Raw genomic sequence first — 13,583 nt, forward strand, 5'->3', positions numbered from 1 at the left:
GAAGGGCAGAAAACAAGGGGAATATTCTTAGTCTCACATATCCTTTTCCTTGTATCGCTATTTCTTAAAATTTAATTCTGCCCTGAAGCATTTTTCAGCAAGAATAATATCTCCCCCCGGCACACCCCAATCCCCCACCACATGCTGGATTACAAGAGGAAAATCCCCCCCTCCCAAATCCCTATAACTCTCAGCTAAATGAGGTGATACTTGTCGGTCTCTCCGAGATTGGTTTTCCAGGGGCTGTTTAGGTGGGAGGTGGTGGGGGGAGAGGGACAAGGGTAAGGGGAGGGGATCCTGTTCATTTTTTTGTGCAGATTGGAGGAGTTGGTAGCACCCACAGCTCATCAGGCTGCTGTTTTGGTTGTAGTACAAATAGCACAGATAACCTATCCCAGTTAAAGTTTGAGAGCCCCCTCCCAATATAACAAAACAGCAACTTACATTTATATAGCGCCTTAACATAGTAAAACGTTCCAAAGCGCTTCGCAGCAGCCTTATTGATCAAAATTTGACACATACGGAGATTTTGGGACATTGTCCAAGCATTTGGTCACAAGAGGTAGGTTTTAAGGTGAGAGAGACGGAGAGGTTTAGGGAGGGAATTCCAGAGCTTAGGGCCTAGGTTGTTGAAGACACAGCCGCCAATGATGGAGCAGGCCAGAATTGGAGGAGCGCAGAGATCTGGGAGGGGTTAGGGAAACAAGGAAAACAAGGAAAAGAATATTAAAATCGAGGCAGTTCACAGACTGGGGCTGTCTCTTGTCTCTCTTGAGAACAACTAATGATAGGAATATTCTTAGCGCTCATCAGAAAATTGTATTTTATGTCAGCGTTAACTAATAACCTGTTTTCTTGAGGTGAAAATTAGGAAGCAAAGTTTTGTGGGTAAAGGGGATAGGGAGGAGGCAGGTGATCAACACACACTATTGTTAGTGCTCTTGGAGTAGTTGAGATGAATAGCATAGGTGCATTTAAGGGGAAACTGGATAAGTATGTGAGGGAGAAAGGAATAGAAGGTTATGCTGATGGGGTGAGATGAAGTAGGGTGGGAGGAGGCTCGTGTGGAGCATAAACAGCGGCACAGAGCAGTTGGGCTGAATGACCTGTTTCTGTTCTGCAATTTCGATGTAATTCAGTCACATTTCAACAATATCTGTATTGCAGTCAGGACATTGAGCCCAAGTTTCCACATGATTTGCGCCTGATTTTTAGGAGCAACTGGTAGAGAACGGACTATCTTAGAAATCGCAATTCTCCACATTTTTTTTTCTGCAGTTCTAGTCAGGTAGAACAGTTCCACTTTGGAACAGAATTTTTTTCTTCAAAAGGGGGCGTGTCCGGCCACTGACGCCTGATTTCAAAGTTTCCACAGTGAAAACGTACTCCAAACTAAAGTAGAATGGAGCAAGTGAAGATTTTTGTAGAACTGAAAAAACCTGCTCTACACATTAAAAAATCAGGTGCAGGTTACAAATTAGGCGTCCAGAACGAGGTGGGGGGGGTGGGGGGGGGGAAGGGAAGTCATTAAATTCTATAATAAATCCTTATTTATACTTCTACAAATATTATACAAATAAATCCAACCTGAATAAACATTTATAAGCAAAGAAAAGATTAAATAAACCATCTTCCTACCTGTGTGAAAGTGCTTCAGGCACGGAGAATGCTGCAGGCGTTCGTTCCCGTGGGGGGGGGGGGGGAATTAAACAGCCACTTCGTTCCCGTGGGGGGGGGGGGGGAATTAAACAGCCACTTCGTTCCCGTGGGGGGGGGGGGGGAATTAAACAGCCACTTCGTTCCCGTGGGGGGGGGGGGGAATTAAACAGCCGCTTCGTTCCCGTGGGGGGGGGGGGGGGAATTAAACAGCCGCTTCGTTCCCGTGGAGGGGGGGGAATTAAACAGTCGCTTCGTTCCCGCGGAGGGGGGGGGGGGAATTAAACAGCCGCTTCGTTCCCGTGGGGGGGGGGGGGGGAATTAAACAGCCGCTTCGTTCCCGGGGGGGGGGGGGAATTAAACAGCCGCTTCGTTCCCGTGGGGGGGGGGGGGAATTAAACAGCCGCTTCGTTCCCGTGGGGGGGGGGGGGAATTAAACAGCCGCTTCGTTCCCGTGGGGGGGGGGGGGGAATTAAACAGCCGCTTCGTTCCCGTGGGGGGGGGGGGGGGGAATTAAACAGCCGCTTCGTTCCCGTGGGGGGGTGGGGGAATTAAACAGCCGCTTCGTTCCCGTGGGGGGGGGGGGGAATTAAACAGCCACTTTGTTCCGTGGGGGGGGGGGGGAATTAAACAGCCGCTTCGTTCCCGCGGGGGGGGGGGGGAATTAAACAGCCGCTTCGTTCCCGTGGGGGGGGGGGGGAATTAAACAGCCACTTTGTTCCCGTGGGGGGGGGGGGGAATTAAACAGCCGCTTCGTTCCCGTGGGGGGGGGGGGAATTAAACAGCCACTTTGTTCCCGTGGGGGGGGGGGGGAATTAAACAGCCGCTTCGTTCCCGTGGGGGGGGGGGGGAATTAAACAGCCGCTTTGTTCCCGTGGGGGGGGGGGGAATTAAACAGCCGCTTCGTTCCCGTGGGGGGGGGGGGGGGGGAATTAAACAGCCGCTTTGTTCCCGTGGGGGGGGGGGGGGGGGAATTAAACAGCCGCTTCGTTCCCGTGGGGGGGGGGGGGGAATTAAACAGCCACTTTGTTCCCGTGGGGGGGGGGGGGGAATTAAACAGCCACTTTGTTCCCGTGGGGGGGGGGGGGGGGGGAATTAAACAGTCGCTTTGTTCCCGTGGGGGGGGGGGGGGAATTAAACAGTCGCTTTGTTCCCGTGGGGGGGGGGGGGGGGGGAATTAACAGTCGCTTTGTTCCCGGTGGGGGGGGGGGGGGGGGAATTAAACAGTCGCTTTGTCCCGTGGGGGGGGGGGGGGGGAATTAAACAGTCGCTTCGTTCCTGTGGGGGGGGGGGGGGAATTAAACAGTCGCTTCGTTCCTGTGGGGGGGGGGGGGGGAATTAAACAGCCGCTTCATTCCCGCGGTGGGGGGGGGGGGGGAATTAAACAGCCGCTTTGTTCCCGTGGGGGGGGGGGGGAATTAAACAGCCGCTTTGTTCCCGTGGGGGGGGGGGGGGGAATTAAACAGCCGCTTTGTTCCCGTGGGGGGGGGGGGGGGGGAATTAAACAGTCGCTTTGTTCCCGTGGGGGGGGGGGGGGGGGGAATTAAACAGTCGCTTTGTTCCCGTGGGGGGGGGGGGGGGGGAATTAAACAGTCGCTTTGTTCCCGTGGGGGGGGGGGGGGGGGGAATTAAACAGTCGCTTTGTTCCCGTGGGGGGGGGGGGGGGGAATTAAACAGTCGCTTCGTTCCCGTGGGGGGGGGGGGGGGGGAATTAAACAGTCGCTTCGTTCCCGTGGGGGGGGGGGGGGGGGAATTAAACAGCCGCTTCGTTCCCGTGGGGGGGGGGGGGGGAATTAAACAGTCGCTTCGTTCCCGTGGGGGGGGGGGGGGGGGGGAATTAAACAGCCGCTTCGTTCCCGTGGGGGGGGGGGGGGGAATTAAACAGTCGCTTCGTTCCCGTGGGGGGGGGGGGGGGGGGAATTAAACAGTCGCTTCGTTCCCGTGGGGGGGGGGGGGGGGAATTAAACAGCCGCTTCGTTCCCGTGGGGGGGGGGGGGGAATTAAACAGCCGCTTCGTTCCCGTGGGGGGGGGGGGGGGGGGGGAGACAGTGAGACGGCTGCAAGAGCTAATGTGCTTTTATTTAAAAAAATGTTCAAAAATTAAACAGCTGCAAAGAACTACAAAAATGGCCGAGTGCCAATGTTTTTTCCACACTGAGCATGTGCGAACGCTCCAACGCGCACGCGCAGCGTTGCCGGCAGGAAAAAAAACTAATTTAAATAGTACCCTCCCACGTACAAAATCGGCGAGTGTAGGCTCCGCCCCCCTTGGCACCGCGCCAGGCAGACAATATGCTGCAGAACGCTCCAGAATTGCGAGTTTTTTTTTTTAGGCGCGAAAAACAGGCGCCCAGCTCGGAGGGGCGCCCGTTTTTTATCATGTGGAAACTTGGGGCCCATAGGGTGGGTTGCTCCGTTTCATGCACCATTTATGCAACAGCCTCCAATGGCACTCAGTGACTGCCCTTGGCCCATTGCACTGTGCCGCGTGTACTGTGTTCCCAATTGCAGAGCCAGGCTGAATGTATGACGGGGTGGAACTATTTTCTGTGCAGGGCTTCCAGAAGGAGCTGGGCAAACGGACGAGCGGTGTCCAGGCTCTGAAACGCTCCGCCCGTGAACTGGTCGAGGCCAGCCGCGATGATTCGTCCTGGGTCAAAGTGCAGATGCAAGAGCTCAGTACTCGCTGGGAGACGGTGTGTGCCCTCTCTGTCTCCAAACAAGCCCGACTGGAGCAAGCCCTGAACCAGGTAAAAGAACTTCAGTACCAAAATATAACCTCCATGTCTATCACATTGCACCAAAGTGCGATTTAAAAATACCATTTTCTTTATATTAAAAAAAAATGAATTAATTGATTTTTTTCCTGCTTTCCTTCCCTCCTGAGAGTGCTGACTTTTCACAATTGCAGAAGCACCCATCTTCCCCGCCTCCACCCCCCTCCCCATCTCATCCAGATGGTCACTTACTACGTGTCAGCCAAGAAAGTGGGAGTGTGTGTGGGGGTGGGGGGACAGTGTATGTGGTGTGGAGGTGTGTGAGGAGGTGGGTGTATGAGGTATGGGGTGTATGAGGTGTGAGGTGTGCGTGGGTTGTATGAGGGTATGAGGTGTGCGTGTGTGTGGGTTGTATGAGGTGTGTGTCTCACCGACCTGCACATACACACACTTTCCACTAGGGGTCACTAGACAGCAAGAATTGAATCAGATTCTCACAGCACAGAAGGAGGCCATTCAGCCCATCGTGCCTGTGCCGGCTCTTTGAAAGAGCTCTCCCATTAGTCCCACGGCGCCCTGCTCTTTCCCCATAGCCCTTCACTTTTTTTCTCTTTTCAAGTGTATATTTTGTTTCATCCCATTTCTAGCTCAGGAGCACCGTCGCCAATTGTCACATCCCAACTCCTCCCTCCTCCTCCTCCCCCGGGGTCAAGGATGACTTTCCTCCACACTAAAAATGAGTACTCAGGTGACTGATTAACTCATTTTAAACGGTGGAAGATGCCTGTGTATGAATTCTTTTAACGTGGGGTGGCCGTTGCACACCTGCCTGCCCTGAGATCAGCTCACTCGACCACAGTCCGTGGAGTGAACGTCATGTCTTTCTCGGACTGTAAGGCCGAGTTTCACTGTTGGCAGTGCATTTTGTCTCCTGATCTCTGCGAGAACGCTCTGCATTCAGTTTGAAGCAAGCTTGCCATTTTTCTTGAGGTTCTTGTTCTTTTTTCTTCTCTCCCGTTCTTGTTCAAAATTCAAGTAAGTTAAAAATACATGTTGACTTCTGGTTGCCAAGTAGTGACTGGTCTGACAGATCTATGTTGCACTTACAGGCTGAGGAATTCCACTCTGCTGTGCATGTGTTGCTGGAGTGGCTGGCTGAAGCTGAACAGGCCCTTCGTTTCCATGGCGTCCTTCCAGATGACGACGAGGCTCTCCGTGCACTTATAGATCAGCACAAGGTTAGAAAGAAACTGAACAGATAAAATAGACTTTTAAAATGATTTATACCAAATAAGACTTATCGGGACTTGGGTAACACAGAGCACAAAGCGATAAGGTTTTAGAGTAAAGCGAGGTGATAGCCACGATTTAAACCACTGCTGCCACAAAACTTGCATGTAACTCACGATGGCCAGGCCTCCTGGGATGTGTTTTATATTCGGTAATGCTGGTGGAGGCGGGGGGCGGGGGGGGGGGGAGGTGGGCAAGGTAATGCTTGCTGGAGAGTTTCCAAGGGAGACATGCACCAAACCGTATCAGCAGTAGGTCCACTTTGTACTGCAGTGTTGAGAATGAATGATCCATTGGCGCAGCATATTGGCCGTGCTCTCACACTCTGCCTCACAGAGGTGAGCTGTGGCTTTCCTGATCGCAGTCTGTTACATGCCATTCTTCCAGTCATCAATAGGCTGTCATTAGAGGTGCCCTGAATGTCCTTTCCTTTCCCAATTTTCTCCCCTCTGCTCCCGCTGCCTTACTCTGGCTGGGACATCACGCCCCCCCCCACCCTACGGTACCTTGCTCGAGTGGCCCTTCTTCGTATGTGGAATTGGACGATGAGTGTTGGCCTAGAATTGGACCCATTCAGGGAAGGGGAATCTGAGGGGCCTTGATCTGAACTCCTTTTACTGAATGGCATTAGAAGGGCAGGCTCCACGCCTACTCTCTCTGCCAGGATAGTGTGCGGGGCACCGGGCCGACGGTGTGCGGCTCTAGCCAAACTAAGGTGGAGGGGACGAGGGCTTCATTTCCCTGCAAGAGAAGAAGCAGATTTTTTTTCTTAAAGCCATGATTCTGAAATGTTGAGCAACTGTTTATGAAACTTGAATGCTGTCAAGTAAAGAGGGTCGACGAGAAGGAACATGGGCTATGATTGAGTGCATTGTCCTGTAGTGCCCCGAGTAGGTTGATGAGTGCACTTCTGTCAGTGCCACATGTGGAATTCAGATCTGATCCTGTGTTCCCTTCATTTCACCGTATGTTGTGTGATTTGAAGTTAGATGTAAATAATCATTTTAAATGTGAGCTATGTTGATGTATAGGTTACAGTTTGGTTCCAGTAACACAAGAAGCTTAGATTTCACTGTACCATTTGTTTTTAACCATTCTGAACTATCCATGAAATATTTCATTGAGAACACTCTTGAGGCATCGCACCACTTTTAACTAGTAGTCTGCTTCATTCAGTTGGTTGTGCTCTCGCCTCCGAGTCAGAAGATTGTGGGCTCAAGCCTCATTGCAGTGCAGTACTGTGCATTGGCATATAGGAGCCATCTTTCAGGTGAGATGTTAAATTCTGGCCCCATCTGCTCGTTCAGGTAAATGTAAATGATCTCGTGGCCCCATTTGAAGAGGAGCAGGGTGTTCTCGTACCTTGGCCAAGATTCCTCCCTGAACCAGCACCATCAAAAAACCCACTGATTAACTGGTTATTTATTTGATTTGTTGTTTGGGGTAATTGTGGATTGGCTGCTGCATTTGCCTACATAACATCAGTGACTACACTTCAAAACAATTAATTCAAAGTGAAGGGCTTTGGGACATCCCGAGCTGCTATATAAATGCAAATTCTTTCTTTAGTCAGGAAATTATATTGGCCCTGAGTTTGCGACCCCTACGGGTGCATACGAGGTGCACACCGGCAAGTTTCGGGTTTAGGCAGGCGAAGCACAGGCGCCTAAACCTGGAACTTGCGATCTGTCAATAATCCTCTTGACCGATCGCACGCATCCGGAAGAAAAGGGCCTCCGCAGGGGGAGAGTTGGGCGGTTTGCCCAACTCCTGCCCAGTGAATGCCCGTGAAATTCTTACAACTGATAAAAGCAGGAGTAATTTATCAGCGTTAAGACTTTTAAAGGACACAAAAAGAAAACATTTTTAATCATTTAAACATTTAAAATCCTATTATATAAGGTCAGTTTCTTTTTAGACCCTTTGAAATATGTAAATTTATTTTTCAAAAAATTAAAATTTTTGTTTTAAATAATTAATTAAATTCAATTTTGACTAATTTTAAATGTGATTTGAAAAAAAAATTATCTTAAGTGTTTGTGTGTTTTTGGGAGATCCCCATTCATGCTTATGGGAATCACCGTAAATATGAATGGGGATTCCCTTCTTGGATTGGTTGTGCCGGCCCACGTGATCCCTGGGGCGCGTGCAAAGTGCTCATGTCCGTGCAGGCCTACGTGTAGAGGCCCAGGACCATAAGTCTCTGGACCACCAGGTGTATTGGTAGAGATTTTTCAGGTCGGCAGCCTCTGCCCGCAGGAAGCCGCAATTCCTGGGCCATTGTGTTTTTTTTCTCTCCGGTGAAGGAGGGACGAAGAAGAGAGACTGTAGGACATCCTGCCCATAGACAGTGGAATGCTTTTTGAGCTTGATCTCATTCCTAAACATACTTATATTGGGTCTGGATTGGGCCAGTGGAAGTTGCTCCTCTATGGGACTGATGAAGTCTTTCACTGACCTGGGTGTACTAGTACTGCTTTTAGTTCTGGAAAAGAATGTTTGGAATTGGCTTCCTTGTATCTGCTGGAAATAAAAATCACTTTGTTTAGTCTTCTGGAAGTTACCAGAGCTCCCGGGTATTGGTAAGTAGAGCATTGTCTGCCCTGTGCTCACTGTCCATGAGCAAACATTGTGCCAGCAATGTGCACACACAGCTTTTGTACCTTTTTAAAAGCTAACTTCCATCTCGCTGTTGGTGAGGGAGAACCAGTGTAAAAGGTGGTTCTCGACGGCAGAAATCGATGAGGTGGTGGCACCACGTGAGGTTTGGAAATGCAGTGCCATGTTGTTTACAAGTAGATACCCACACTCCTTTACTTGATTGGGGTTTAAACAACTTTTGTTCTGGGTGGATTTGCTCAAGTTTTAAATTATTTACTATCCTGAAAAAAAAAAAGCATTTGATTCAATAAAACCAGTGTGCGAATCCAGTGCCCTTAGCCCACTCGACAAGGTGCGAGGATCTTCTCTGTGCCAGTTTCCCACTTGTTGCTGTACAGGAGACAGAGCAAGGCTGAGATGTCTGTTAATGAATTTGTAAAGAAACGGGTGCAATATACATGTGTGAGCAAATTGGCTGAATTTTGGGCTGATTTTGCAGGAATCTGTTAAATTAGAAAAAAGCCTGAAAGGAGCTTCTGGGTGGATTTTGTCCGAGCCCGTTTTTCGGCGCACTTACCGGAGTTGCGTCGCTTTTCTACGTTCCGAGGTGTGCCGAAAAATGTCGTTGCCCCTTTGGCCGCTGTCCGGCCTCTTCACTGCAGTCGCGCAGCGTGGCCAGTCGAGTCGGGGGTGGAGCCAGCGTTCTGCGCTGGAAAATGTGCCGGGGCATCTGCACATGTGCAGTGGAGTCCGCTGGTGATGTTCGCGCATGAGCAGTAGCGCTGCGAGTCTGCGACAACAGTAGGTCTCTCTCAGTTTCAGAGCGTGGCGAAGTTCTTCCTCCCTGTGTTGCTGGGCTTCTTCAGGAAAAGATCTCTGCGATTATTCTGCCTCCTTTTTTGGGCTCGGGCTGGGCAGAGAAGAGTTATGAGGTTGATCTTTAATGTCAGGGGTCTGAGTTGTGAGGAAACACTTGAGAAACAGGCTTTTCAACTTGGTGGTGATCTTAGCAAGATTATAAAGAATAGAAAATGTAAATCCAGAATATTACTTTAAAATAAATTGGAAACATAAAAGACGAGGGGACACGGGTTCAAACTGGTAAAAGGTAACTTTCTGGCTGCCATCAAAGTTCTTCGCACAGTGCGTGATCAACAGAGGTGTTCGGGCGGGCCCTGCTGAGGGTGTTGTCGGGCGGGCCTTGCTGAGGGTGTTGTCGGGCGGGGTCCTGCTGAGGGTGTTGTCGGGCGGGCCCTGCTGAGGGTGTTGTCGGGCGGGGTCCTGCTGAGGGTGTTGTCGGGCGGGATCCTGCTGAGGGTGTTGTCGGGCGGGCCCTGCTGAGGGTGTTGTCGGGCGGGCCCTGCTGAGGAGGTGTTCGGGCGGGGCCCTGCTGAGGGTGTTGTCGGGCGGGGCCCTGCTGAGGGTGTTGTCGGGCGGGCCCTGCTGAGGGTGTTGTCGGGCGGGGCCCTGCTGAGGGTGTTGTCGGGCGGGGCCCTGCTGAGGGTGTTGTCGGGCGGGGCCCTGCTGAGGGTGTTGTCGGGCGGGGCCCTGCTGAGGGTGTTGTCGGGCGGGGCCCTGCTGAGGGTGTTGTCGGGCGGGGCCCTGCTGAGGGTGTTGTCGGGCGGGGCCCTGCTGAGGAGGTGTTCGGGCGGGGCCCTGCTGAGGGTGTTGTCGGGCGGGGCCCTGCTGAGGGTGTTGTCGGGCGGGGCCCTGCTGAGGGTGTTGTCGGGCGGGGTCCTGCTGAGGGTGTTGTCGGGCGGGGCCCTGCTGAGGGTGTTGTCGGGCGGGGCCCTGCTGAGGGTGTTGTCGGGCGGTCCCTGCTGAGGGTGTTGTCGGGCGGACCCTGCTGAGGGTGTTGTCGGGTGGGGCCCTGCTGAGGGTGTTGTCGGGCTGGGTCCTGCTGAGGGTGTTGTCGGGTGGGGCCCATCGAGGAGGTGTTCGGTGGGTCCTGCTGAGGGTGTTGTCGGGCGGGGTCCTGCTGAGGGTGTTGTCGGGCGGGACCCTGCTGAGGGTGTTGTCGGGCGGGGCCCTGCTGAGGGTGTTCGGGCGGGGCCCTGCTGAGGGTGTTGTCGGGCGGGGCCCTGCTGAGGGTGTTGTCGGGCGGGGTCCTGCTGAGGGTGTTGTCGGGCGGGGTCCTGCTGAGGGTGTTGTCGGGCGGGGCCCTGCTGAGGGTGTTGTCGGGCGGGGTCCTGCTGAGGGTGTTGTCGGGCGGGGTCCTGCTGAGGAGGTGTTCGGGCGGGGTCCTGCTGAGGAGGTGTTCGGGCGGGACCCTGCTGAGGGTGTTGTCGGGCGGGGCCCTGCTGAGGGTGTTCGGGCGGGGTCCTGCTGAGGGTGTTCGGGCGGGGCCCTGCTGAGGGTGTTGTCGGGCGGGTCCTGCTGAGGGTGTTGTCGGGCGGGGTCCTGCTGAGGGTGTTGTCGGGCGGGTCCTGCTGAGGGTGTTGTCGGGCGGGGTCCTGCTGAGGGTGTTGTCGGGCGGGGTCCTGCTGAGGGTGTTGTCGGGCGGAGTCCTGCTGAGGAGGTGTTCGGGCGGGGTCCTGCTGAGGGTGTTGTCGGGCGGGGTCCTGCTGAGGGTGTTGTCGGGCGGGGTCCTGCTGAGGGTGTTGTCGGGCGGGGCCCTGCTGAGGGTGTTGTCGGGCGGGGTCCTGCTGAGGGTGTTGTCGGGCGGGGTCCTGCTGAGGGTGTTGTCGGGCGGGCCCTGCTGAGGGTGTTGTCGGGCGGGGCCCTGCTGAGGGTGTTGTCGGGCGGGGTCCTGCTGAGGGTGTTGTCGGGCGGGGCCCTGCTGAGGGTGTTGTCGGGCGGGGCCCTGCTGAGGGTGTTGTCGGGCGGGGCCCTGCTGAGGGTGTTGTCGGGCGGGTCCTGCTGAGGGTGTTGTCGGGCGGACCCTGCCGAGGGTGTTGTCGGGTGGGGCCCGCCGAGGTGGTGTTCGGGCGGGTCCTGCCGATGGTGTTGTCGGGTGGGGCCCATCGAGGAGGTGTTCGGACGGGCCCTGCTGAGGGTGTTGTCGGGTGGGGCCCATCGAGGAGGTGTTCGGACGGGCCCTGCTGAGGGTGTTGTCGGGTGGGGCCCATCGAGGAGGTGTTCGGACGGGCCCTGCTGAGGGTGTTGTCGGGTGGGGCCCATCGAGGAGGTGTTCGTGCGGACCCTGCTGAGGGTGTTGTCGGGTGGGGCCCATCGAGGAGGTGTTCGGGCGGGCCCTGCTGAGGGTGTTGTCGGGTGGGGCCCGCTGAGGTGGTGTTCGGACGGACCGGCGAGGAGGCCCCAAGGTAAGGGGAGCAGTGCTGAAGCAAGGCCCGAGGTCGGGCAGCGGCGGGGCCCCGTGGTCAGCAGGGTTGTCTGGACCGGATTCCGGAACATTTTACAGATTCCGGATGACCCTGCCACCGGATTCTGGAACTCCGGATTCTCGATGCACCTGTACTGCAGTGAGTGTATCACAGTAAGTCGTGCACCAACATTACAAACTGTGTTCCTGCACACAGCTAATTGTGGTTATGATTGGCACTAAGTGTAGAATCACAGAACCTTGCAGCACAGAAGGAGGCCATTTGGCCTGACCTGCCTGTGGCAATATTACTGCTTGTAGTAATTAAGACCCACAACTGGAATAGTTTAATGAAACCAGTAAATAAAGAATGACGAGAGAAAGAAAGATTTGCATTTATATAGCCCCTTTCATGGCCTCGGGACGCCCCAAAGTGCTTCACAGTCAATTAAGTCATTTAAAAAAATATATATATCGGCCCTGTTGTAATGTAGGAACACCTGACAGCCAATTTGCAGACAAGAAAGCCCAGAAACAGCAGTGTGATAATAACCAACTAATCCGTTTTTATGATGTTGATTACGGGATAAACATTGACCAGGACAGCAAGGAGAACTCCCTTGCTTTTCTACTTCAAAATAGTGCCATGGGATATTTTACGTCCACCCTGAGAGGACAGACGGGACCTCGGTTTAACATCTCACCTGAAAAACGACACCTCTGACAGTGCAGCACTCCCTCAGCACTGCACTGGCATGTCAGCCTAGACGTTTGTGCTCAAGTCTCTGGAGTGAGCCAGTGGCAAGAATCTAACCACTGAGCCACAGCTGGCACCTTGTGAAGCAAATCATCTAAATGCTTGGTTCTAAATTTAGTTTTATACATGTGTATATAGATGATCCTATTTTTTTTGTCCTTTCCTCAAAACATAGAATCCTTAAGTGTTTTATTGAGGAGTGCAGCTGGTGATTACCAGAGCAGGTCTTTAATCTGGCACTGGGGACTGATTTGACTTGTGTTTCTTTTTAAGGAGTTTGTGAGGAAACTGGAAGAGAAGATGAATGAGCTGAATTTGGGAACAGGTATGGGAGAGGCTATCCTGTCGATCTGTCACCCAGACTCCATCACGACCATCAAGCATTGGATCACAATAATCCGAGCCAGATTCGAAGAGGTGACTAACTTGAAGTAGAGATGCATGCAGTTCCAATTACTTTTAAATGTCTGTCGTAGACTTTGAGTCACCAGGGTGTTGTGGAATACAATAACCCATTAGTTGCAATGCGTCCCTTTACTGTGTGTGTGTGTGTGTGTGTGTGTGTGTGTGTATTATATGTCTGTATATATGTTTATAGTTGTACATAATAAAACACATCTGCCGTACACACTCTTAAAGCACACACACACACAAGGTAAAGATTCGGATGAATTTTCAATAGCAGAAGCGGATTATCTGCCCGTTTTGCCCCCACCCCCGATTATCGTTCCGCTGCGAAATTCATTGGTGGCAATCCCACCGTTTATAATCCATCGCAATCAGTCCCTCTCCCCCCCCCCCCCCCAAAAAAAAATAATGGGGGTGCTTGAAGAGAGAAATACCTGTCCCACACTTCTCTCTCTCCCTCCCTGCTGCAGTGATGTGTAATGTTTCAAGTTCTAGCTCCTGGCTTTTCCTCGCTCTTCTCCACCCCATTCCTGGGTATATATTGTCCCAGGAACAACCTGCTCCTGGACACCTGCCTGTGCTACTGCGAGGTGTGAGGGAATACTGCAGGTCGCTGCCTCGCTCCATTTCTGTCAGTAGTTCATTTATTCTCTCGCTGTGTGTTGAAATGAGGCGGCAGTGCAGGCCATTCTCCTGCTCCATGTGAGCAGCTAATGCCACATCAGTCAACACAACCGAGGAGCAGTAACAGAGGCAGGTGATCCAACGCTGTGTGGATGGCAACATTTCCCAAGCTAAGGGGACTGTGGGGGTCCCTAATCAGGGAAACCGTCGAGGTTGCACTGAGTGGATTGTATGTGGTTTGTGGAAGGACTGCTTTCTTGCTCTTTTC

General features: G+C 53.0%; 1 protein-coding gene across 5 annotated transcripts in view; it reads left to right on the forward strand.

Annotated features, from left to right (window-relative positions):
* The window catches only part of dst (dystonin), a 647,938-nt gene that overhangs the window by 599,666 nt on the left and 34,689 nt on the right, over positions 1 to 13,583 (forward strand). For all 5 annotated transcript variants that reach the window (XM_070884881.1, XM_070884882.1, XM_070884878.1 and 2 more), the window contains 3 exons: positions 4,212 to 4,406; positions 5,483 to 5,611; positions 12,557 to 12,700. In XM_070884881.1, coding sequence (XP_070740982.1) covers positions 4,212 to 4,406; positions 5,483 to 5,611; positions 12,557 to 12,700 — 468 coding nt within the window. The remainder of the gene's footprint in view (positions 1 to 4,211; positions 4,407 to 5,482; positions 5,612 to 12,556; positions 12,701 to 13,583) is intronic.

The sequence above is a fragment of the Pristiophorus japonicus genome, chromosome 7 (genome assembly GCF_044704955.1).
Source record: "Pristiophorus japonicus isolate sPriJap1 chromosome 7, sPriJap1.hap1, whole genome shotgun sequence".
NCBI classification, from domain to species: Eukaryota; Metazoa; Chordata; class Chondrichthyes; family Pristiophoridae; genus Pristiophorus; species Pristiophorus japonicus.